This window comes from Trachypithecus francoisi, unplaced genomic scaffold, assembly GCF_009764315.1.
Source record: "Trachypithecus francoisi isolate TF-2019V2 unplaced genomic scaffold, Tfra_2.0 Lachesis_group7, whole genome shotgun sequence".
Lineage (NCBI taxonomy): Eukaryota > Metazoa > Chordata > Mammalia > Primates > Cercopithecidae > Trachypithecus > Trachypithecus francoisi.
The window spans coordinates 62,488,504-62,514,092 of record NW_022681472.1 but is presented as its reverse complement, the minus strand read 5'-3'; the positions used below and the strand labels follow the sequence as shown (position 1 = coordinate 62,514,092).

General features: G+C 38.5%; 1 protein-coding gene across 3 annotated transcripts in view; it reads right to left on the bottom strand.

Annotated features, from left to right (window-relative positions):
* OXR1 (oxidation resistance 1) overlaps positions 1-25,589 on the bottom strand; it is a 510,160-nt gene that overhangs the window by 403,842 nt on the left and 80,729 nt on the right. For all 3 annotated transcript variants that reach the window (XM_033203135.1, XM_033203139.1, XM_033203132.1), the window contains exon 2: positions 4,898-5,058. In XM_033203135.1, coding sequence (XP_033059026.1) covers positions 4,898-4,920 — 23 coding nt within the window. In that variant the 5' untranslated portion in view covers positions 4,921-5,058. The remainder of the gene's footprint in view (positions 1-4,897; positions 5,059-25,589) is intronic.

Below are 25,589 nucleotides of genomic sequence, written 5' to 3'. Positions count from 1 at the left end.
ATATGTAATGAAGATCATTCACCATTTCTAAATTTAGTCAAAACATTAATAACTGACCCAACTTAGGCTTTGTTATTTTTCCAATCTGTAGGTATACAAAACAGAATACTTTGTTGACTTCTGATAAAATTCTACTAACCGGCCGGGCGCGGTGGCTCAAGCCTGTAATCCCAGCACTTTGGGAGGCCGAGACGGACGGATCACGAGGTCAGGAGATCTAGACCGTCCTGGCTAACATGGTGAAACCCCGTCTCTACTAAAAAATACAAAAAACTAGCCGGGCGAGATGGCGGGCGCCTGTAGCCCCAGCTACTCCGGAGGCTGAGGCAGGAGAATGGCGTAAACCCGGGAGGCGGAGCTTGCAGTGAGCCGAGATTGTGCCACTGCACTCCAGCCTGGGCGACAGAGGGAGACTCCGTCTCAAACAAACAAACAAAAAAATTCTACTAACCAACTGCAATATATCTCAGTTACCAGCACATTACTCGATGTTTACGAGGAATTAAATCTGGGAAAAGGGTGAGCATACATAATGGGCCCTTTCCTAAAACTAAAAAGAAAAAAGATGAATTAATAAGACTCTTTCTCAGAAACACATTATTTCTTCCAGGGCTTTGATATCTACAATCCAGGTAGTTGCAACAAGATAGGGCTCTGCTGCATACCCTGAATGGCACAGTATTTTGTGACTCAATAATCTCTGAATAATTTTCCCCACAGCAGAAATATTTACAATCGTATAAAAGAAAAGTGGAAGCTATCTGAAGGTCCAACCTAGATGGCTAAGGTAAACAACACTACTGCCATGCAATGATACACCAGCCTCTACAGGTGATGATGAGGCTCTATATCCACCAAAGAGAGTGAAGGCCATAGAAACTCTTCGCTAAAAACAGAAGATGGCAAAGTATCGTACATGGTTTGAGTCTAATTTTGAAAAAAAAAAAAGTGATTATATGCAGAAAATAATATACATAAACATTTTAAACAATAGTTTTCTGTGAATGATAGGATTTAGGTTATTTTTAGTTTCTGCTTTATGATTTTCTGTAGCGTTTGACCCTTTGCAATTAGTTTATCTCTTTATATTTAGGAATAAATGCAAGAGTTGTATTTGTACTTCTGAAAAATAAGTCATTTCATCCCAAGCAGGAAAAACAAATACCCCTTTTGTTTTCAAACACATTCTGCACATATCTTTTATCTTTTAAAGCACTTATCACATTAAATTAGAACTATTTGATCACTTATCAGTCTTCTGGCTTATAAATGAGCTCCAGAAAGAGCAGTTATTACTTCTAACCAATACTGTTTCCCTGTGCTTAGCACAGGACATGGCACATTACAGATGCTCACTGGGTTTTGAATGGCTCCTTGGATTCTGCCTTTCATCCAGTGACTTCTTTCTCCCATACATGGCTCTAGTGGAATTACTTCACCTCCACAAGATGCTGTCCAGTCTTTAGTAGATTTTGGGACCAAAATTAAAGTGTGTGCAGGCATCATGGTGAAAAATAATTTGGGTCAAAAAGATGTCATCTTGCAAAATCAGTTGAACCTTCACTAGGATCTCTATCAACATACTGAGACACTCCACTACTAAACCAATTCCTTACTACTCTCCAGGCCCTGCTACACCCTGAGTTCCCACTCTTTTAGTGTTACTGTACATATGTTGAACAGTATTTTGTCTCCAGTTACTTATCCATGCTACCAGAAACAATTGTTTCCCTCAGATTATCCTGGAACCTGTCCCCTGTTCATAGTTTTCTGCAACAGATTCTGCACATCTCTTTGTTTCTATTTCAACCAGCATCAACTTACTCATTGTCTCTCTCGGATCTTTATTTACTAAATAGGAAGATTCATGAAACAATCAAGTTTCACTATTCCTTTTTTCCAACTGAGACTATAGTTTCTTGGAAACTTGAAAGTTTCCTAGATTAAATGTATTTCTTAGATTTTACATGAAATGGCTAAATGACTTTATATATTTTTTTCAAGCATCATACACATAACAGAGCAAGAAAGCTTTTTTAATGTATAAAAAAGATAACTTTCTTATATAGGGTATTTAAAAGCTGGGAGAATTGCTTACATAGTTGTAAATATGCCTGTAACTATACTAACCTATACTTTTAAAATTTCTAGATTTTCTGTGAAAGTCTCAATAGGCATCCTGCACTTCCCACATTAACCTCAGAGTTACATTTTAAAATCAACACATGGATATGGTCAAGTAATATGACGTCATGGTAGGCAGACTACACTGTTCACAGATTGCAGGAAGTTTTAACTAGAAGCTCAGTGGTAACATTGACAAGAAAGCCAGGCAGAGGGAGTCTGGCAGAAGTGGAACTCAGAATCATCAGGGCAAACATTGACAGTGTTACTCAACTCCTAGACACGTGTAACCGCCCTGCAAGGCTGACCTCTGTGTTGAGCAGATGGATCGTTTATTGACAGGTGTATTCTGCCAAGTGTACCCTATCCTGATTCCTTTGAACACTGGAAGCATGTAGCTCTCCTTGTTATGATTATGTGGTTATCAGTCAAACTTCTGATTTAGATTCCCGTGTAGTTTTCCACAACAGTTAGAGAATGCACTAGTCAGGCTAAATCAAGCATGGCATACACTTAAATGTTACATGTCTTATTTTAAATTAATAATCTTTCAACCCAGTTAGTTTTCCCATATCAGTCAATATGTTCATGTCTTTGTTTCTAGATTTCAGAACAGAGAGCCCAATGAGGGACCATAACGGCTTAACTAAATTAATGTAATGATGAGTTACTATGCATTCCTATTAAAATATTTATAAAACAATAATCCCCAAAATATAAATTAGAAGATGTTAGGAATATAGAAGAATTACAAAGTTTATTGTAAAAAAAAAAAGAAGAAGAATGTTAACAATGTCTCAACTAGGTATCAGTGACATAAATCATGTCATAAACATGTCTTACATGTTTTAGATTTAGTTTCTGGTCTCCTTTGCTGCCAGCACTTGGGAACCCCAAATGCTAAGTGGGAGAACAGGGATGCCAAACATCTCACAGCTGCATGGTGGGGGTGACACTAGTAAAACAAATTAATAGCTCCCTACATGGAAATCTAATGCAGAACACTAGCTAGAATCCAGGACAGTGCTGATAAAAATATCCAAGAACCATTTCTATAAAATCTGAACCTGTAACATGGAAAGAATTCTTATAAACGCCAGATAGATGAATTCTATAAGATAGCCTCACAATTTAAAGCTTTCTTGTAGAAGGATAACATTTATTTACCACTGAGTTACCTACTTTGCATTTTTTTCACTCATTTTCACAGCATGCACTTACAGAATATCTACTAAATTCTAGGGCTGTTCTGGATAATCGGGCTGGAACCATGGCATGCAAATCTCTCTCTTTGTAGAGTTCACTGTGTTTTGGAGCAACAATCATATCCTCACATCACATCAAAACAGTTAATAGAAGTATGCACCGAGGCCAGGCCTCAATTTTAGTCCTGCCCTGACCCTGTGAACCAGGCTAAACTGCACGCTTTCTTGAAATACAACAGTCATACCTGTTTCAATCTCCTCCTCCCCCTTTCCGTTTCCTTTCCTCACCCCACCCCTCTTCCTTCTTTGACATTCTGCCTGCTTTTTGAGAACTCATCTCCTACACACAATTTGCCAGGAGTATAATTCCTTTAAGGAAATGTGTCAAGGTCTCCCAGGAGTTTGAAATGATTCACAAGTTCTACAAAAATTATGTTTTAAAAACTTTTAATGATAACTTAATTTTAACAATAATATAATAAGAAAACATACTGTGCAGTAATAATTAACAATTTAAATAAAATTTCTGTTTGATTATACTTTACTTTCTTTAATTCTTTTTTCAAACTGAGATTCTTAGCACCCAGGCCAAAAGATCCAAGGATATCTTCTAGGGAGTCCTTAAAAAGCAGGTCCTTCAGAAACATGACTCTGAATCTAAACAAATAATTATATCCTTGCCTAAAAAAATGTTGCTTACTTCACTAAAAATAAATTTATGGAGCTAAGTTGAGCCAGTAACAACTGTTTAATCTGATGTTACCTACATTTCCAGCACAAATTGAAGAGCAAGGATAAAATGAATTCTTAAAGAAATGAAAATATTACTAGATTTTTCCTTATATTTACATATTAAATACTGTGAATTTATATAAATGTCACTTATTCACCTCTTTATATAAACAAGTCAAAGTTCAATAAAATACCTTCAAATTTATCCCTGCTAGTATTGCTCTTCATTGCTATAGAAAAAGCTCATTATTCGTCAGAAAAATATTTTTACACTTCTTTTTTTAAATCCCAAACAGCTTTTAATCATGCATTGAAAGTCAAAGATTATTTAGAATGCCAGCTATTTAGAGATACACTTCCATAACAAATTTTTCTCTTCCATATTTCAGTTCTGTTCAGTTTAATCTGGGTAGATTTGTTGAAATGTAAAACCTAAAGAAAAGAAGCACTGATGAGCAAATATCTACCCTACACTGACAGCCACCCATATAGCTTGTTAGTCCTATAGCTGGGAATATAGCAATAGCAAGGAACACTGAAAGGATATTATATTACTTCTCCCTCTCCTAGGGTGTGCTGGGAAGAAAGGTATTGGACGTCACTGGGATTCAGTGTGAGGCTTCAATCCTTTCCAGAGCCCCCAGATATCATAGTACTGAAAATGTCAGACTTCTAATCCTAGATTGCTTTCCTTATCCTAACATAGGGCAATACTCTTTGGAAACCAGATTTTTAAGTTTTCTCTCTGCCCAAGTTCTGCCAGTACAACTCTCTCATAAAATATCGCTCATGATACATATTCATTTACATTTAAGGCAAGAAAACCATCCACTCACCATGATAGATTAGATACAGACATTGCAGCAACTTGTTGAGGAGTCTTCTCTTGATTCCAGAACAGGGAATTAGCAGGTCAAGTCGACAACACCGCTAAAAATTTTAGCTTTGCTTCTGGAATGATGCACAAACCACTTAGTTACTCACAGTTTGAGAGGACCTATAAAGAAAAGAAATAAATGAATATCTCTAGTACCTGGTCTATATGGTTTCTCACAGATTTATTTCATCCAAATCAATAGTTTTGTCATGGTATAAGATACACACAAAAAATATTATTTTTTTTCTTAAAGTGTAAGACATGTAACAAACCAAAGATAAAATTAAACCAACAATATGATGAGCTGAATGCTTTACTTTTAAAACCATCTGAAAGGTTAATAAAATGTTCAATCCCCGAAGTAGAGAATTCAGGGAAATGAGAGAATGTGATTTGGAGGAACCAAATATTTTTTCATAAGGTTATACTCTCCAAATAAGTTGTATACACCTGTGATAAAAAGATTAGGACAAAGATCCTGATTAGCCCACAGCAGATAAAAAAGAAGGAAGGAAGGAGGAAGGAAGGAAGGAAGGAAGGAAGGAAGGAAGGGAAGGAAGGAAGGAAGGAAGGAAGGAAGGAAGGAAGGAAGGAAGGAAGGAAGGAAGGAAGGAAGGAAGGAAGGCAGGAAGGAAGGAAGGAAGGAAGGAAGGAAGGAAGGAAGGAAGGAAGGAAGGAAGGAAGAAAGAAAAGAAAGAAAAGAAAAGAAAAGGAAAGAAAAGAAAAAATAATTCCATGACACGAGTTACCATCACACCCAAGGCTTTAACAAAAAATTATTCACTAAATAATTTAGTGAATTAAAGTATTCACTAAATAATAGGAAAAATGATTTATATTGATTAACATGGGGTAGATAAGCCAGTGTGTTATTTATGTAACAAATATGACAAACATCTCCACACATATATTTTGACATCTACTGTAGTGTCCTATGACTTTGAATCAAAATCAACCAAATTAATTCCATAGTACTGTTAGCACTTTATTCAGTCAGGTCATCAATCCACTGTTTTTCAATTAAACAAATACCTATTGAGTATATTCTATGTGAACATACACTATCCTAGCTATAGCTCAGGGATGAATGAATAAGACATTGTTCTTGTCCTCAAATAATGTTTTATGTAAAATAAGATGATTTCAATAAAATAGGGAAAGTATTCTAATAAAGGTACATCCAGGGCATGTGGGAGCACAGAAGACGGGGCTTCCAGCCCAGTCTTAGGGAATTGGAAAGGATTTCCAAAGATGTGTTCCAAATGACTGCCATCAGGCTTGGCTACAAGTTTAAGAAAAAGCAACCCTAAATAAAATGGCTTAGAAAATAGTTTATTTTTCTCTCATACAAATAAATCTTGACCTAAGAAGGCCAAGGCATACATGGTAACTCCATGGACACCAGGGAAGGAGGTGTCTTCCTTCTTGTAGTTCCACCCTTCTCAATCATGTGGTTCCCTTCATGGTCCAAGAGGTTGCTGAGCTCCAGCAAACATGTCTGCATTCCTGCCAGCAGAAAGGAGGAGGAAGAAAAGAAGGATGCTTCCTAACATTTACACATGACATTTCTGCCTACATTTTATTGGCCAGAGTTTAGTCACTTGGCCACTCTTACTCTAAGGACAATTGGAAAATGCAGCCATTATTCAGGGCATCTAGTGTCCTGTCAACCAAAGTGCTTATCGGTAGGAAAGGTGGGGAAGTAGATACTGGCAGAAAAGTAACACCGTCGGCCACCACGTTTGAGACTCAGTGACCTTGATCCCCAAAGTTTTGTGGCTTTTACTGAGTGCAAAGCAGAAAACATGGGGCAAAGGAGAGATGGAAACAGTCTGTTGTTTACTGATAATTTTACATTTTATATTTATAATTTTAAATATCAAACTTCAGCTTCCTTAAGTCATTCATAAGCAAACAAAATATTTCTCATGCCCTATTACTCTTACTAATGATACAAAGATTAATAAAATATAGTATTTACAAATAAAGAACCCACCATTTAACATAGAGGCCACCAAATTTTTAAAAAAGGACAAAAATAAAGCACACTCTGAAAATTGTTTTGTGCATACAAGCACATATGAGTGGCTATCAAGGAATAAAGCAAGAACCATAATTTTAATGAATTCTAATTTTTACCCGAACCCTGACTGCTGGAATAATAATATTGGCCTGCTGGTGAAGTAAGCAGCTATGAAGTTTCATCCACATCCTAACTGGTCTGTTTACATTCCAAAAGGGGCTGTCTATCCTGTCCTTGGTAAAATTGTTACAGCATATAGACTTACATCTGCAAAGACAAAGGAACTCCAAATTCTGACACCACAACAGTTAACTTAAAAAGTTTCCAAGGTGTATTGCCTGATTTTTTTCAAGGGTTCAGTTATCCAAAAAATATATATATACACACATATACCCACACATATATATACACACACAAATATATATATACACACACACATATATATACACACACACATATATGGAATATTGTCTAATGCAATTCATTCTTCTAGATATATTTAATTCCATCTTTAGATAACTGTGTATCTGGATGTTGTTATTTTCATACCTAATTGAAATGCTTTTACTAAATTACATTTTGGAGTTTTGCCAAGTTTGCATTGAGAGACATCATTTAAAAAAAATAACCAACAAGCAAAAACCCAGACTATGAAATCAACTATTAGGCTTAGTGGACAAGTTGCCAACACACAAATGTTGTCTTTATGAGCACTTAAAGGAAAAAATTGTGTTAGGTCTCAACACCTATAAAACTATTATTCTAAATTTCTAGGTTGCTTTTCTCCTAGGGTCATTACTGCAACTTACTACACTTTTTTCCTTGCATTAACTTATGGGAAGCTCTGAAACAAACCTGTGACCTTTCTTTAAGAACTATTCAAGACTTCTGCTAACCTTTTTTTTTTTTTTTTTGCCAACTTCAATTTTAACCTTTTTAAAATAAACACACAGATATATACAAACATATGCATACATATTATATATATTATTTAACGTAAATACACATAAAATCCCCCCAAGTTCTTTTTGAAATAAGAAAGTATAAAACTAAAAACCAGAAGTCGAGAAGTGTTTGCTTCTGCAGAATGTAAAAATAAGACAAAAACAAACTGGATCTTAGGATCTTAGATAGGGCCATATGAACCTATTGCTTTTGTAGGTCAAAGATGGTCAAATATTGTCAATGTATATGGTACAATTTAATGTAACTGAAGAGTTGACCAAGATAGCCTTAATGTTTCCCCCAGTTTGACAAAACTTTAGGTGGCTTTCTTCCCGTCTATGGCCTCCTAACTTCCTTTTCCTTAGGGTATTTACTTCAGGAAACTTGCAATTGTAAATCCATTCTCTGCCTCTTTGAGATGTAAATCTTGTGTCAACCACCTGTCAGTTTCATAATCCAGTAATGTATTTCTCAAGGACCTGGGAGTCATCCCTTTCAAATGTAGCCATTGAAAAAGATAGCTTTGCTAGCTGCCTCTCCCTGTGGGAGGGTAGAAGTCTAATTTAATTAAGTGCCAATTAGTAAACAAAGATGGCATAATCAAATTGACCAACCATGCCCTCCCACAATGTCCTCTAGAACTTTTCTGCTAGCTCAATCCAGCACTTAAAAACACTTCTGCCTTTTGTTTTAGTGGAGTTGTGTTCAGTCTCTCTCCTCTATTGCAATAATGTGGAATCCAGTTTTCCTCGCAGCTGTTTAACTCTGTCTGTTGCATTTTTTCTTTGGCAGGGTATTGTTTTGAGTCCTTAAAGTTCAGGATAATTTCCTAAGATCCTGCCATAATGTTTAAAAGTACAATCTTTGCTCAACGTCCTTTACCTACAATAACTACCAACTTGGAATTTGATAAGCTTGTAGGTATATTTCTGAAATGAAATAAATATTAAAGAATTGCATTTTTTCTGATGACACCAAAATAAAAAAAAAATTAAAAAGAAAAGAAACCTTACATGTTTATAAGAAGTAAATATTCAAACACACACAAAAAATTTATAGTGACCATTCATAGCAATTATACTAATCACTCTAATAGTCATTTTGGTGTTATGTCATCTTTGCTTTTCTTTTACAACTTATAACGATCTGATTTATTTTGTCAAGGACAGGCACAATGTGCCTACCAGGCACTCAAAGCTTGCTGAGTTGAAAACAATTCAAAAGCCTGTCATATTTACATGTTTATGATGTGATTTTTTTTAAAAAAAACCCTGTATTGGGCTTGTTATTTTTTCAAATTACATTTAAATGATTGATTGCTTATCAATGTAATCTTTCCAGAGAAAACATCTTTAAAATCTTCACACAAGTTTAAATTTTGTGTTCATTTTGGTGATTCATAATCTTAACACAAATCTCCAACATCATTCTCCACACTTACGTATGAATTCATAGCTTTCAGCCAAAATTCTCACATTGCTAAGAATGAGATCTGCCCCTTTTTCACAAGAGAAAGACTCTATCTTCATATTAGAGGAAGGTTTTAAAAATATATAGAGTGATTTGCCTTCCCCTGAATGCCCAGCTATGGTATAAGCTATAAGCATAGACACAGTTCTTCTCTTTAGGTCATTCTTTTAGTGCACTATTAAGGAAAATAGCATGTGAATTTAATAAACCCTCTCTCTTTTAACCTATTTATTAAAATGTGAAGAGTCCTTGAATACAACAATGGATTACTGGGATGATACTTTACCGAAATAATTATTTTAATCATTTTATTCGTGAATGAGATTTTAGGATTCAAATCCAGCTGAAAAAAAATACTATATTCTAATAAATTCGTTTAGTTGTAATTACTTTGCCATTTCACAAATCTTCTGTGAAGTGATTTTATTTAAGGAAAAGACACATTTTTCTAACCTACTCCTATGCATACCTAGATGCTTCTAATATCATTAAGACCTTAAAATTCCATGAATATCAGTTTAGGTAACCTACCACATAATAAATATAGGTTTTCTTTTCTTTTCTTTTTTTTTTTTTTGAGACGGAGTCTCGCTCTGTCGCTCAGGCAGTGGCCGGATCTCAGCTCACTGCAAGCTCCGCGTCCCGGGTTTACGCCATTCTCCTGCCTCAGCCTCCCGAGTAGCTGGGATTACAGGCGCCCGCCACCTCAACCGGCTAGTTTTTTGTATTTTTTAGTAGAGGCGGGGTTTCACCGGGTTAGCCAGGATGGTCTCGATCTGCTGACCTCGTGATCCGCCCGCCTCGGCCTCCCAAAGTGCTGGGATTACAGGCTTGAGCCACCACGCCCGGCCAATATAGGTTTTCTATATTTCATATTTAAAACAATAAATCTATAAAAATGGTTCTTAGGGAAGAACCAAAATGGTTCAAGGTTTTGATCATAAGCACCATAAGCATTAAGTGTACACAGTGAATTATATCACTTTGCCTGCAGAAAATTAGGCTTCAATTCCAAAGGGGATATTAAACATTATAGATAATTTCAAACTGGGATATCCAAGGGTCCATTGGATTTTGTTTTAAGAGATGTACTGTGCATGTAATGAGGTACATATATATTTGAATTGCACTCAGGGCACTACAAGAGATAATGGGCATAAAATGAAGAATAAAATGCAAGTGGTATGAAGAGAAGACTTTTATGCTAAAGATTCAAATAAATGTCAGCAGAACAAATTATCAAAGAAATATTAGACTCTTTTGAGTTTTACAAGGTGGACTCCTTTTGATTTTCACATCAAATCTAAAGCCTCTTTCTTCTTTTCTGGTTTCCCCATAAACGTACCTTATTGATACTTCCCAACCTAGGCTCTCTACTCTGCTTGAGCTTGCTTACTTATAATGCTTATACCTGAGCTCTGAATATACTATACATTTCTGATTCTTCTCTGTACTGAAGTTTTCTTTCCCCTCTAGTCTCACTTATCCAAATTCTTCCAGAATCAATATAAGGTCCATGGATCCTGTGAATTCTTGCCAGATAGTTTCATGCTTCTCTGATCTCCCCTCTTCTAAAGCAATCTACAACTACAATACATTTCACATTAAAATGTGTGCTGCATTTTTCATATGACTTTTTTTTTTCAAAAGTCAGTAATTGTGTCTTTTATATTCAAACTCCAGAGCATCTAGCTAAGTACCAAGAACTCTCCAGGTGTTAATACACTAAGGGACAGCCAGAAAGTAGTTCTGCCTGCCCAAGGACTCAAAGAGACTCACGTCCTGCCTTACAGGAAGGCCAGCTGACCTAGGTCCCACAGCAGATCCTGAAACAACCCTGAGAAGTGGTTCCAGCCCATCTCACCTGCAGCTTGAGATAAGTCTTGCCCACAGAGGCACCTGGAGGGAGACAAGCTGGTCAGTGCTCCGGCAGGCTGCCTCTGACCTTGGCCCCCTGTGGGTCTTAAAATAGCACTGCATTAGGCTCCAGCCCCTCTGAACTGCAATCTGAGAGAGCAGGCTTCTCTGCTCAGGGACCTGTTGGGAGACACACCTGTCCATGACTCCAGAGACAGACTTGAAGACTTAGTCTCAGCTGGAGATCCTGAAGCAGCCCCATGACTTGGTTCCAATCCCCCTCAGCCACAGACCAGGCCAGTATGGGCTGTCTAGGGGCCCATACAGTGACCCAGATGGAGCCTTCCCAGGGACATAGAGGATGCCACACTTCTTCCCAGGGACCTGTGAGCCATGTAGCAGCAGTGTAGATGTAGCCTTCCTAGCAACCTAGTGACCTAACCATACTCATCCACACATGTAGTAACAGTCCACCATCTGTGGACCCTGAAGCAGGTCCTTATCCCAGAACCAGCTCTGTGGACCAAGGTCCTGGAGACATCCCAGTCCACCAAGGGACCAGGGGGGATCCTTGCCCACTAGAACCCTTGTACCAGGCCTGTCAACCTTGGACCCTGCTGCATACCCAGAAGCAGTAACATGACCCAGATCCAACCCCATTCCATAATGATCCTGGAGTAATCCCATCAGCCAGGGAACTTAACAAGAGAAGGGAGAATGGAAGAAAACATTTTCCAACAAGATAACTGAAAAGGGGTTAATATCAAAACCATATAAGGAACTCAAACAAACTCAATAGCAAAAGACAAATGACTCCATTAAAAAAAAAAAAAAAAATGGGCGAAGGACCTGAATGGACATTTCTCAAAAGAAAGAAATTCTGTCATTTGTAACAATTTGGATAACCTGAAAGATAGTACACTAAAATCAGCCAGGAACAGAAAGACAAATATTGTATGCTCTCAGTCGTATGTGAGATCTACAAAAGCAGAACTCAGAAGCAGAAAGTAAAATGGTGGTTCCTAGGGGCGGCAGGCTGGAGGCAGTGGGGGAGATTGGGAAGATGTTGAGTGACACAAAATTTCAGTTAGACTGGAGGAATAAGTTCAGGAGATCTATTGTACAACAAACACGGTGACTATAGTTAATAATGATGTATTGCATTCTTGAAAATTGCTAAGAGAGCAGATTTTTTTAATGTTCTCACCATATAAATATGATACATTAGTGAGGAAATGGACATGTTCATTAGCTTGATTTAGCCATTCCACAGTGTATAGATATATCAAAACATCATGTTGTATATCATAAATATATACAATTATATTTGCCAATTAAAAAATAAGAAAAAAATTTTAACGTAAAAAATGAACAAAATAAAATGTTAGCAACAATATGACTTGAATGACTCAAAAATAATAATTTAAATATTGACATTATTATATTCTTTTTTTTTTTTTTTTTTTTTTTTGAGACGGAGTCTTGCTCTGTCGCGGGGCTGGAGTGCAGTGGCCGGATCTCAGCTCACTGCAAGCTCCGCCTCCCGGGTTCACGCCATTCTCCTGCCTCAGCCTCCCGAGTAGCTGGGACTACAGACGCCCGCCACCTCGCCCGGCTAGTTTTTTGTATTTTTTAGTAGAGACGGGGTTTCACAGTGTTCGCCAGGATGGTCTCGATCTCCTGACCTCGTGATCCGCCCGCCTCGGCCTCCCAAAGTGCTGGGATTACAGGCTTGAGCCACCGCGCCCGGCCACATTATTATATTCTTACACTTGAATTATGAATTTTTGGAACTCCAGGACTTTGGAAGCCTATAAGTCAATCACTGGGGAAAGATATTATTTTTCCTGTGAAAATTGATTGTCTACATAGTTAAATTATTATTATTATTATTATTATTGAGATGGAGTCTTACTCTGTCACCCAGGCTGGAGTTGTCCAGGCTGGAGTACAGTGGGGTGATCTCAACTCACTGCAACCTCTTCCTCCTGGGTTCAAGCAATTCACCCGCTTCAACCTCCCCAATAGCTGGGACTACAGGCATGCGCCACCACGCCCGGCTGTTTATATTTTTTGTAGAGATGGGGTTTTGACATGTTGGCCAGGCTGGTTTCTCAAATTCCTGACCTCAAGTGATCTGCCTTCCTTGGCCTCCCACAGTGCTGGGATTACAGGCGTGAGCCACCACGCCTTGGCCCATAGTTAAACTCTTAATGAGGCACAACATAAACAAGGAAACCAAACTAACAGTTTTACTTTTCCCTTAAGATAAACTTTCTCTAGAGACAAGATTTTAAAAGAGGGGGTTCTGCCTTGAATTTTTATAATTTGTGCTATCTTGTTATTAATTCTTAAAATGAGAAATCTATGCTTATAGAGTAAAATCAAAAGGATATATGCTACAAAATAAACATCTCTCCCTTTTCTGTCCTCTGTACCCTGCTATCAGATTTATATCTATATCTAATTCGATATCTATCTATTTACTTGGCTTTGATAAAATGGTAGCCTAATATATACAGGTTTACCTACACCTTTATTTTCTATATACATAGTCATAAAATCATGTACATATACATTATTTCCCTATCAATACACAAATAGAGATGCCTCCTTCCCATTCAGGATTTTAGAGCATTTCATTGAATGGATTTACCCAAAATCATCAGCCAGTCCCATACTGAAGGAGATTAAGTTTGTATACAATATTTTGCAATTACATAAGATGCTGCAGTGTATATCCTCATACACGTGCTATAAAATCGGTTTATATTTGTGGATAAATACCTACACATAAAATTTCTGGGTCAATCCTATGCACATTTTAAATTCTTTTTTTTTTTTTTTTTTTTTTGAGGCGGAGTCTCGCTCTGTTGCCCGGGCTGGAGTACTGTGGCCAGATCTCAGCTCACTGCAAGCTCCGCCTCCCGAGTTCACCCCATTCTCCTGCCTCAGCCTCCGGAGTAGCTGGGACTACAGGCGCCCGCCACCTCGCCCGGCTAGTTTTTTGTATTTTTTAGTAGAGACGAGGTTTCACCGTGTTAGCCAGGATGGTCTTGATCTCCTGACCTCGTGATCCGCCCGTCTCGGCCTCCCAAAGTGCTGGGATTGCAGGCTTGAGCCACCGCGCACATTTTAAATTCTAAAACACACTGGTAAGCTCCCTTTCATAGAAGTTGTGCTAATTTACATTCCTACCAGAAATGTATAAATGTAATCTTTCTGACATTACTGCTTCTTGGAGAACCAACATATCCAGTGGATTTTACAAATACACTTCCTGAAATATACTCATCATCCAAGTCAGAAGTATATTGTTCCACCCATCCAGTTAATCACTAAGCCTGGTTGATTCTACCTCTGAGATATCTTTGGAATACATCCACTTTTCTCCATTCTCACTACCTCTATCCATTGTCTTCTGATGCCTGATTAATAACAATGACATCATAACTAGCCCCCCTTTCCAGTTTAGCTGTCATCTAATACATCATCTGCAATACACCGCAAACTGAGTGCTCTTGGTGGAACACAGTCATTTTCTACTAAGAACTGCAGAGTAGAGAGGCAGGGACTACTATGGTATCAGAAACTCCTGGGTGTGATTACCAACTGTGCTTATTGGTAACTGTGAGTTTGGGGAAACTAAGTGCATTCCTTGCTTATTTCTTCATCTGTAAAATAGGAATATTAGATGTAGTAATAAGATCATGATAAAAATTTTATTTAAAAATGCATGAACTAACTTGATATTGCCTGCCACAGAGTGAGTTCATACAAGGATAATGACGATGATGATGACAATGATGAGGAAGAACAAGGAGACGCTGGGGGTAATAGATGTTTTCCCCAACACTCTTTAATTGCTCTATTTTGCTCTCACAGTAAAGTATCAGTTCCCTGAGATGGTTCACAAGACTCGAGGTGATCTGACACCTGCTTTCCTTTCTACCTTCTCTCACTGAGACCCTTACCTCCTTTTCCCCTGCTCCCCAATGCACACTATATTTCAGCTAAGCTGGTTTGCATTTTCCCGAATGCATCTGTGTCTCCACAGCTTACAGGACTTTGATGTGCTATTTTCTCTTTGTCTGCTACACCCATCCCTTTCCTTTCCCCTCTGCTCAGCTGACTTCTAACTCATCATATCTCAACATGGACATCATTTCTTCCAAACTTTCCTAATCCTCATTATGTGCAACCCCTGTGTTGTTTCACAACATCCTGTTCTTATTCGACGACAACCTTCAGAAAGGGTGGTTTAATGCCTTGGGCTGGTCTGTTTTCCATCTACATTGTAAATTTCTTGAGGACAGAGAGCAAGCTTTAATGACTTTGCAAACCTATGGCCTAGCACAGTGCCTAGGACAGGGAAGGTATTCAATCAACATTTGTTGAAAAAATGATAAACGTTTTAGATTAAGAAATGTTAAATCCTATACAATTTTGAACTAAGAGCAGTCTCTCTTTTCCTTTTAGACTATCAAAACACCATTTCTTTCATTTGTGGCCATATTTATAGGTTCTAGACTCCTAAAATGTCTATACTTTTACAGCTTTTTAAATATTTGCTTGAAATGAATATTAATTATGAAATAATAACTATGAAAACTCTAGAGTAGAAGTCATCTAATTTTTCAAATCTGTTTTACCCTTCAGTTTGTTTTTTTTTTTTTCTTGTTGCTCTTCAGGTATCTTTTCTTTTTCTTTTTTTTTTTTTTTCTTTTATTATACTTTAAGTTCTAGAGCACATGTGCATAACATGCAGGTTTGTTACATATGTATACTTGTGCCATGTTGGTGTGCTGCACCCATCAACTCGCCAGCACCCATCAATTCGTCATTTCTATCAGGTATAACTCCCAATGCAATCCTCCCCGCCCCCCACCCCCCACCCCCATGATAGGCCCCCATGTGTGATGTTCCCCTTCCCGAGTCCAAGTAATCTCATTGTTCAGTTCCCACCTATGAGTGAGAACATGCGGTGTTTGGTTTTCTGTTCTTGTGATAGTTTGCTAAGAATGATGGTTTCCAGCTGCATCCATGTCCCTACAAAGGATGCAAACTCATCCTTTTTTATGGCTTCATAATATTCCATGGTGTATATGTGCCACATTTTTTTAATCCAGTCGGTCATAGATGGACATTTGGGTTGATTCCAAGTTTTGCTACTGTGAATAGTGCCACAATAAACATACGTGTATCTGTCTTTATAGCAGCATGATTTATAATCCTTTGGGTAGATACCCAGTAGTGGGATGGCTGGGTCATATGGTACATCTAGTTCTAGATCCTTGAGGAATTGCCATATTGTTTTCCATAATGGTTGAACTAGTTTACAATCCCACCAACAGTGTAAAAGTGTTCCTATTTCTCCACATCCTCTCCAGCACCTGTTGTTTCCTGACTTTTTAATGATTGCCATTCTAACTGGTGTGAGATGGTATCTCATTGTGGTTTTGATTTGCATCTCTCTGATGGCCAGTGATGATGAGCATTTTTTCACATGTCTGTTGGCTGTATGAATGTCTTTTTTTGAGAAATGTCTGTTCATATCCTTTGCCCACTTTTTGATGGGGTTGTCTGTTTTTTTCTTGTAAATTTGTTTGAGTTCTTTGTAGGTTCTGGATATTAGCCCTTTGTCAGATGAGTAGATTGCAAAAATTTTCTCCCATTCTGTAGGTTGCCTGTTCACTCTGATGGTAGTTTCTTTTGCTGTGCAGAAGCTCTTTAGTTTAATTAGATCCCATTTGTCAATTTTGACCTTTGCTGCCGTTGCTTTTGGTGTTTTAGACATGAAGTCCTTGCCCATGCCTATGTCCTGAATGGTACTACCTAGGTTTTCTTCTAGGGTTTTTGTGGTATTAGGTCTAACATTTAAGTCTCTAATCCATCTTGAATTAATTTTCGTATAAGGAGTACAGAAAGGATCCAGTTTCAGCTTTCTACTTACGGCTAGCCAATTTTCCCAGGACCATTTATTATATAGGGAATCCTTTTCCCATTTCTTGTTTCTCTCAGGTTTGTCAAAGATCAGATGGCTGTAGATGTGTGGTATTATTTCTGAGGACTCTGTTCTGTTCCATTGGTCTATATCCCTGTTTTGGTACCAGTACCATGCTGTTTTGGTTACTGTAGCCTTGTAGTATAGTTTGAAGTCAGGTAGCGTGATGCCTCCAGCTTTGTTCTTAGACTTAGGATAGTCTTGGCAATGTGGGCTCTTTTTTGGTTCCATATAAACTTTCAAGCAGTTTTTTCCAATTCTGTGAAGAAACTCATTGGTAGCTTAATGGGGATGGCATTGAATCTATAAATAACCTTGGGCAGTATGGCCATTTTCACGATATTGATTCTTCCTATCCATGAGCATGGTATGTTCTTCCATTTGTTTGTGTCCTCTTTGATTTCACTGAGCAGTGGTTTGTAGTTCTCCTTGAAGAGGTCCTTTACATCCCTTGTAAGCTGGATTCCTAGGTATTTTATTCTCTTTGAAGCAATTGTGAATGGAAGTTCATTCCTGATTTGGCTCTCTGTTTGTCTGTTACTGGTGGATAAGAATGCTTGTGATTTTTGCACATTAATTTTGTATCCCGAGACTTTGCTGAAGTTGCTTATCAGCTTAAGGAGATTTTGGGCTGAGACAATGGGGTTTTCTAAATATACAATCATGTCATCTGCAAACGGGACAATTTGACTTCTTTGTTTCCTAACTGGACACCCTTTATTTCTTTCTCTTGCCTGATTGCCCTAGCCAGAACTTCCAACACTATGTTGAATAGGAGTGGTGAGAGAGGGCATCCCTGTCTTGTGCCAGTTTTCAAAGGGAATTTTTCCAGTTTTTGCCCATTCAGTATGATATTGGCTGTGGGTTTGTCATAAATAGCTCTTATTATTTTGAGGTACGTTCCATCAATACTGAATTTATTGAGCGTTTTTAGCATGAAGGGCTGTTGAATTTTGTCAAAAGCCTTTTCTGCATCTATTGAGATAATCCTGTGGTTCTTGTCTTTGGTTCTGTTTATATGCTGGATTACGTTTATAGATTTGCGTATGTTGAACAAGCCTTGCATCCCAGGGATGAAGCCCACTTGATCATGGTGGATAAGCTTTTTGATGTGCTGCTGAATCCAGTTTGCCAGCATTTTATTGAGGATTTTTGCATCGATGTTCATCAGGGATATTGGTCTAAAATTCTCTTTTTTTGTTGTGTCTCTGCCAGGCTTTGGTATCAGGATGATGTTGGCCTCATAAAATGAGTTAGGGAGGATTCCCTCTTTTTCTATTGATTGGAATAGTTTCAGAAGGAATGGTACCAGCTCCACCTTGTACCTCTGGTAGAATTCAGCTGTGAATCCATCTGGTCCTGGACTTTTTTTGGTTGGTAGGCTATTAATTATTGCCTCAATTTCAGAGCCTGCTATTGGTCTATTCAGGGATTCAACTTCTTCCTGGTTTAGTCTTGGAAGAGTGTAAGTGTCCAGGAAATTATCCATTTCTTCTCGATTTTCCAGTTGATTTGCGTAGAGGTGTTTATAGTATTCTCTGATGGTAGTTTGTATTTTTGTAGGGTCCGTGGTGATATCCCCTTTATCATTTTTTATTGCGTCTATTTGATTCTTCTCTCTTTTCCTATTAGTCTTGCTAGCGGTCTGTCAATTTTGTTGATTTTTTCAAAAAACCAACTCCTGGATTCATTGATTTTTTGGAGGGTTTTTTGTGTCTCTGTCTCCTTCAGTTCTGCTCTGATCTTTGTTATTTCTTGCCTTCTGCTAGCTTTTGAATGTGTTTGTTCTTGCTTCTCCAGTTCTTTTAATTGTGATGTTAGGATGTCAATTTTAGATCTTTCCAGCTTTCTCTTGTGGGCATTTAGTGCTATAAATTTCCCTCTACACACTGCTTTAAATGTGTCCCAGAGATTCTGGTATGTTGTATCTTTGTTCTCATTGTTTTCAAAGAACATCTTTATTTCTGCCTTCATTTCTTTATGTACCCAGTAGTCATTCAGGAGCAGGTTGTTCCGTTTCCATGTAGTTGAGCGGTTTTGATTGAGTTTCTTAGTCCTGAGTTCTAGTTTGATTGCACTGTGGTCTGAGAGACAGTTTATTATAATTTCTGTTCTTTTACATTTGCTAAGGAGTGCTTTCCTTCCAATTATGTGGTCAATTTTGGAATAAGTGTGATGTGGTGCTGAGAAGAATATATATTCTGTTGATTTGGGGTAGAGAGTTCTATAGATGTCTATTAGGCCCGCTTGGTGCAGAGATGAGTTCAATTCCTGGATATCCTTGTTAACTTTCTGTCTCGTTGATCTGTCTAATGTTGACAGTGGAGTGTTGAAGTCTCCCATTATTATTGTATGGGAGTCTAAGTCTCTTTGTAAGTCTCTAAGGACTTGCTTTATGAATCTGGGTGCTCCTGTATTGGGTGCATATATATTTAGGATAGTTAGCTCTTCTTGTTGAATTGATCCCTTTACCATTATGTAATGGCCTTGTCTCTTTTGATCTTTGATGGTTTAAAGTCTGTTTTATCAGAGACTAGGATTGCAACCCCTGCTTTTTTTTGTTCTCCATTTGCTTGGTAGATCTTCCTCCATCCCTTTATTTTGAGCCTATGTATGTCTCTGCATGTGAGATTGGTCTCCTGAATACAGCAGACTGGTGGGTCTTGACTCTTTATCCAGTTTGCCAGTCTGTGTCTTTTCATTGGAGCATTTAGCCCATTTACATTTAAGGTTAATATTGTTATGTGTGAACTTGATCCTGTCATTATGATATTAACTGGTTATTTTGCTCATTAGTTGATGCAGTTTCTTCCTAGCCTCGATGGTCTTTACATTTTGGCATGTTTTTGCAATGGCTGGTACCAGTTGTTCCTTTCCATGTTTAGGGCTTCCTTCAGGGTCTCTTGTAAGGCAGGCCTGGTGGTGACAAAATCTCTAAGCATTTGCTTATCTGTAAAGGATTTTATTTCTCCTTCACTGATGAAACTTAGTTTGGCTGGATATGAAATTCTGGGTTGAAAATTCTTTTCTTTAAGAATGTTGAGGCCGGGCGCGGTGGCTCAAGCCTGTAATCCCAGCACTTTGGGAGGCTGAGCCGGACGGATCACGAGGTCAGGAGATCTAGACCGTCCTGGCTAACATGGTGAAACCCCGTCTCTACTAAAAATACAAAAAACTAGCTGGGCGACGTGGCGGCCCCTGTAGTCCCAGCTACTCGGGAGGCTGAGGCAGGAGAATGGCGTGAACCCGGGAGGCGGAGCTTGCAGTGAGCCGAGATCCGGCCATTGCACTCCAGCCTGGGCGGCAGAGCGAGACTCCGTCTCAAAAAAAAAAAAAAAAAAAAGAATGTTGAATATTGGCCCCCACTCTCTTCTGGCATGTAGAGTTTCTGCCGAGAGGTCTGCTGTTAGTCTGATGGGCTTCCCTTTGTGGGTAACCCGACCTTTCTCTCTGGCTGCCCTTAAGTTTCTTTCCTTCCTTTCAACTTTGGTGAATCTGGTAATTATGTGTCTTGGAGTTGCTCTTCTGGAGGAGTATCTTTGTGGCGTTCTCTGTATTTCCTGAATTTGAATGTTGGCCTGCCCTACTAGGTTGGGGAAGTTCTCCTGGATGATATCCTGAAGAGTGTTTTCCAACTTGGTTCCATTTTCCCCCTCACTTTCAGGCACCCCAATCAGACGTAGATTTGGTCTTTTTTACATAATCCCATACTTCTTGCAGGCTTTGTTCATTTCTTTTTCTTCTTTTTTCTTTTGGTTTCTCTTCTTGCTTCATTTCATTCATTTGAGCCTCAATCGCTGATACTCTTTCTTCCAGTTGATCAAGTCGGTTACTGAAGCTTGTGCATTTGTCACGTATTTCTCGTGTCATGGTTTTCATCTCTGTCATTTCATTTATGACCTTCTCTGCATTAATTATTCTAGCTATCAATTCTTCCACTCTTTTTTCAAGATTTTTAGTTTCTTTGCACTGGGTACATAATTCCTCCTTTAGCTCTGAGAAGTTTGATGGACTGAAGCCTTCTTCTCTCATCTTGTCAAAGTCATTCTCTGGCCAGCTTTGATCCGTTGCTGGCGATGAGCTGCGCTCCTTTGCAGGGGGAGATGCGCTCTTATTTTTTGAATTTCCAGCTTTTCTGCCCTGCTTCTTCCCCATCTTTGTGGTTTTATCTGCCTCTGGTCTTTGATGATGGTGACGTACTATAGGTGTTCTTCCTGTTTGATAGTTTTCCTTCTAATAGTCAGGACCCTCAGCTGTAGGTCTGTTGGAGATTGCTTGAGGTCCACTCCAGACCCTGTTTGCCTGGGTATCAGCAGCAGGGGTTGAAGAAGATAGAATATTGCTGAACAGCGAGTGTACCTGATTCTTACTTTGGAAGCTTCCTCTCAGGGGTGTACTCCACCCTGTGAGGTGTGGGGTGTCAGACTGCCCCTCGTAGGGGATGTCTCCCAGTTAGGCTACTCAGGGGTCAGGGACCCACTTGAGCAGGCAGTCTGTCCGTTCTCAGATCTCAACCTCCGTGTTTGGAGATCCACTGCTCTCTTCAAAGCTGTCAGACAGAGTCGTTTGTGTCTGCACAGGTCTCTTCTGCTTTTTTTGTTGTTGTTGTTTAGCTGTGCCCTGTCCCCAGAGGTGGAGTCTACAGAGACAGGCAGGTTTCCTTGAGCTGCTGTGAGCTCCACTCAGTTCGAGCTTCCCAGCGGCTTTGTTTACCTACTTAAGCCTCAGCAATGGCGGGCGCCCCTCCCCCAGCCTCGCTGCTGCCGTTTCGGTTAGATCGCAGACTGCTGTGCTAGCAATGAGGGAGGCTCCGTGGCCGTGGGACCCTCCCGGCCAGGTGTGGGTATAATCTCCTGGTGTGCCCGTTTGCTTAAAGTGCAGTATTGGGGTGGGAGTTACCTGATTTTCCAGGTGTTGTGTGTCTCAGTTCCCCTGGCTAGGAAAAGGGATTCCCTTCCCCCTTGCGCTTCCCAGGTGAGGCGATGCCTCGCCCTGCTTCAGCTCTCGTTGGTCGGGCTGCCGCAGCTGACCAGCACTGATTGTCCGGCACTCCCTAGTGAGATGACCCCAGTACCTCAGTTGAAAATGCAGAAATCACTGGTCTTCTGTGTCGCTTGCGCTGGGAGTTGGAGACTGGAGCTGTTCCTATTCGGCCATCTAGCTCCGCCCCCCTCTACCCCTCAGTTTTTTCCAGAATGTAGTTCAGTTGTACAACGTGTAAATTCACATCTTTTTGTTTGTATATGCAAAGTGGAGTCAAATAATCCTGACATTCTATTTCCACAGTCGTTGCACAAAATTTCTAACAGAACACAGATGTGTGTCTCTCTAGAACAATTGAATGAATAAAGTCAGCATGGATGTATCCCAAATAAATGCTCAAGTAGTTTCCAAGAGGCTTTTATATGCTATTGATACCTATCCTGAAAATACAGTCTTTGCACAGGTTGAGATATCCCACACATTGAAACTTCAGATCAGCACAGATGGTAACCTAGGAGACAAACTGATGCAAAGCTTTATGTGTCCTCTCACTGCAGTGCAGCTGTCATTTTACTTGTATTAAAGTCATTTCATGGGATGTATTAGTATTCAACTGAGCATGTCAGTAATTAGTCTAAAGCATTTATCACAGCAATGTGGCTATATTTGTGATTAGCCTAAGCACCCCCTTCAGAAATATTCTCATGTTCAAATTACAGGAAGTATTTACCATAGCCAGAGAACTAAACAGTTATGAACCTTAGAGCAATTTTTAAAAAATTATTACTTCAAAGATCACCCCAAAACAGTTCGAGATATTTTCTCCAGAATAATTAACTATATCAGATATTGCTGTAATTTTCCGAGAAAAAAATCATTTCATTCATATATGAACTGTAAAGACAACTTTTGTCCCTATGCGTTCATCTCATTTTCTCCTGAACTTTAATGTGATTGTAAGCTTCTTTGATGCCTCTATCTTTCATGTCTGCCTCTTCCTGGTTCTTTCTCCTCTGTTTCTGATTCTATACAATATTTCCTTGCCTCAGCTGTGACTTCAAACTATTCCTTTGTCTCACTTCTTCCCTGTATTCACAAATGCCACCAAATATTACCCTATACCCACAGCCTTCCCCTTTTTACATCCACTCTTGTCTTCTGAGCTTCACCCTAAAATTCTCATCACCAGTCAACTTGTGTATTGACTTAACTACTGATTCCAATAGGCTTCTGTCAGACTCCACTCCATCCACTTGTTCCTGAGTTCTGCTTTGCATTTTCCTGAGTGCACCTGCGCCTCTTTAGCTCATAGGATGTTGATGTGTTATTCCCTTTGCCTGCTACACCCATCCCTTTGGTCCCTCTCTCTTTGGGTAACTTGTAACCCTTGACTTCCAGGGTGCTGAAACATCCAAGCTCTCCTAACGTTCACTGTTCTTCATTGATCTATCATCATTTCTCCATATGGTAATATTGTTCAAAGTTCTATCTAATGTGATTTTCTCAGGAGATATTTTTCAAATTTTTAATCTATGGAGTTGATATTTTTCTTTGATTTTAAGAATAATTTTCCCTAATTTTTTTATTAAATGCTTGCCTGAGGTTGTTTTCGTTTCTATTTTGTTTTGTTTACTGCTCAATTGCATATCTTGAAGTCACTTTCTCCTCTTTATTCTGATTGCCATCCCTGAGGTTCAAGCCTTATTATCTTTTGTATTGACTGGTTTATTTTTTTCAGATTTTTTAAAGCATCTGAATAATATTTTAAAATCTTAAGAATGGACAAACATCCTAATTTTTTTAAAAAGTTAAATTCTTTGGGCAGTTTAAAGTCTTCAGTGTTTAATGGGGAACATAAAATACTGTGATTTTTTGATCATCCAAAAAACCTAATGATCAAAAAATCCTCCTAATTTTTTTAAAAAGTTAAATTCTTGATATTAAAAAATCTTCAGTGTTTGATGGGGAACATATCATTGGCAAATACTTGAATCCTCTCCACTGATCACTGGTGTTCCTGGTACACAGTTTGCACATCACTGGCTGGAAATGATTGCATTGGCCTTCAAACTTGTCTCTAACCCTCCAATTCATATTGCAATGTAATTTTACTAAGGGAAAGCACTTACATATGCAAATTTCTTATTTAGAAAACCTCTGATGACTATTCCTACAACCTAACTATTACACTTGGGATCCTCTTCAGTGCGGCCTATGCTATATCTTCTGGCTTGTCTTCCCTCCAATTACTACTGCTCAGTACATTTGTTTCCACTCTCTGGTGAAGGCCTAGCACAGCGTTCTTCACTTGGAACTAGCTAAAAATTAAACAGAATTCTCAGTTTGAAACTCGCATTTTTCAGGTGTACTTTATTGTACTCAAGGGTAGCACTAATCATTTTTTAAAAGTACAATATCTCAAAACCAGCTGTTTTTATATATTTATCAATGTTTTTTATAATGTTTTTAGAATCTACAATAAATTTTGATGAGTCATTAAAGATTCAATCCCATGTGGATTGCCCAATAAAAAAAGATTGCCAAAAAACAGTTTAATTTTTTTAAAAAGCAGCAGATTAAATTTTTTAAAATAAATGTTTCAAATGAGAAAATGTCTTAGGCACATTTAATGAATCTTTCTGTATTCTCAGAACATAAGCATGTTAATTTTCCGAATTAACGTGGGAGAAATCAAGGAAAACCAGTTTTTGAACACAATGCACTTAGGAATGTAATATATAAATAGGTAGGGGTGTGTGCATGTGTGTTTGTGTGTGTGTTCTGAAGACTTTTCAGACACTGCTTCAATGTCCTTCATAGCACAGCCCAAGTCACCTTGTTGATATTCATCCTAAACTATCCCACCCCTCCTGCCCCCTAAACCTGGCAACTTGTACCTGGTTTCTCTCCAAATAAACTAAAGGCATCCATGACCTTATGTTTTACAATGAATAAACTGATTATTATGTTCCCATTTCGAGGAATGTCCTTTTCCTTCTTGAACAGAAATATTAGTCTTGCAAAATCTAGCTCAAAAATCAATACCCACTTTAACTCAAAACTTGGAAAAATTCACTTCCCTTCATATATGTACTCTTCACATGTTATACATTTTGTACATATTGATATAGCAAGGTTTATCAGAAAACTCATGTTATGGTTTACCTATCTGTGAAAGGTGAACACTAAATGTTAATAATATGATATTATTTACCTACTTAAGAAATATTTATTACTTAAGAAACTGAATTTGAAGTTTCTAGCCATGGGGATCAGAGAGCACCCTTTTGTCATAACAAATGACAGTCAATGAAAGAGCAGATATAGTAATAGTCACATAAAATATAATTCATAATTTATAGATATTTT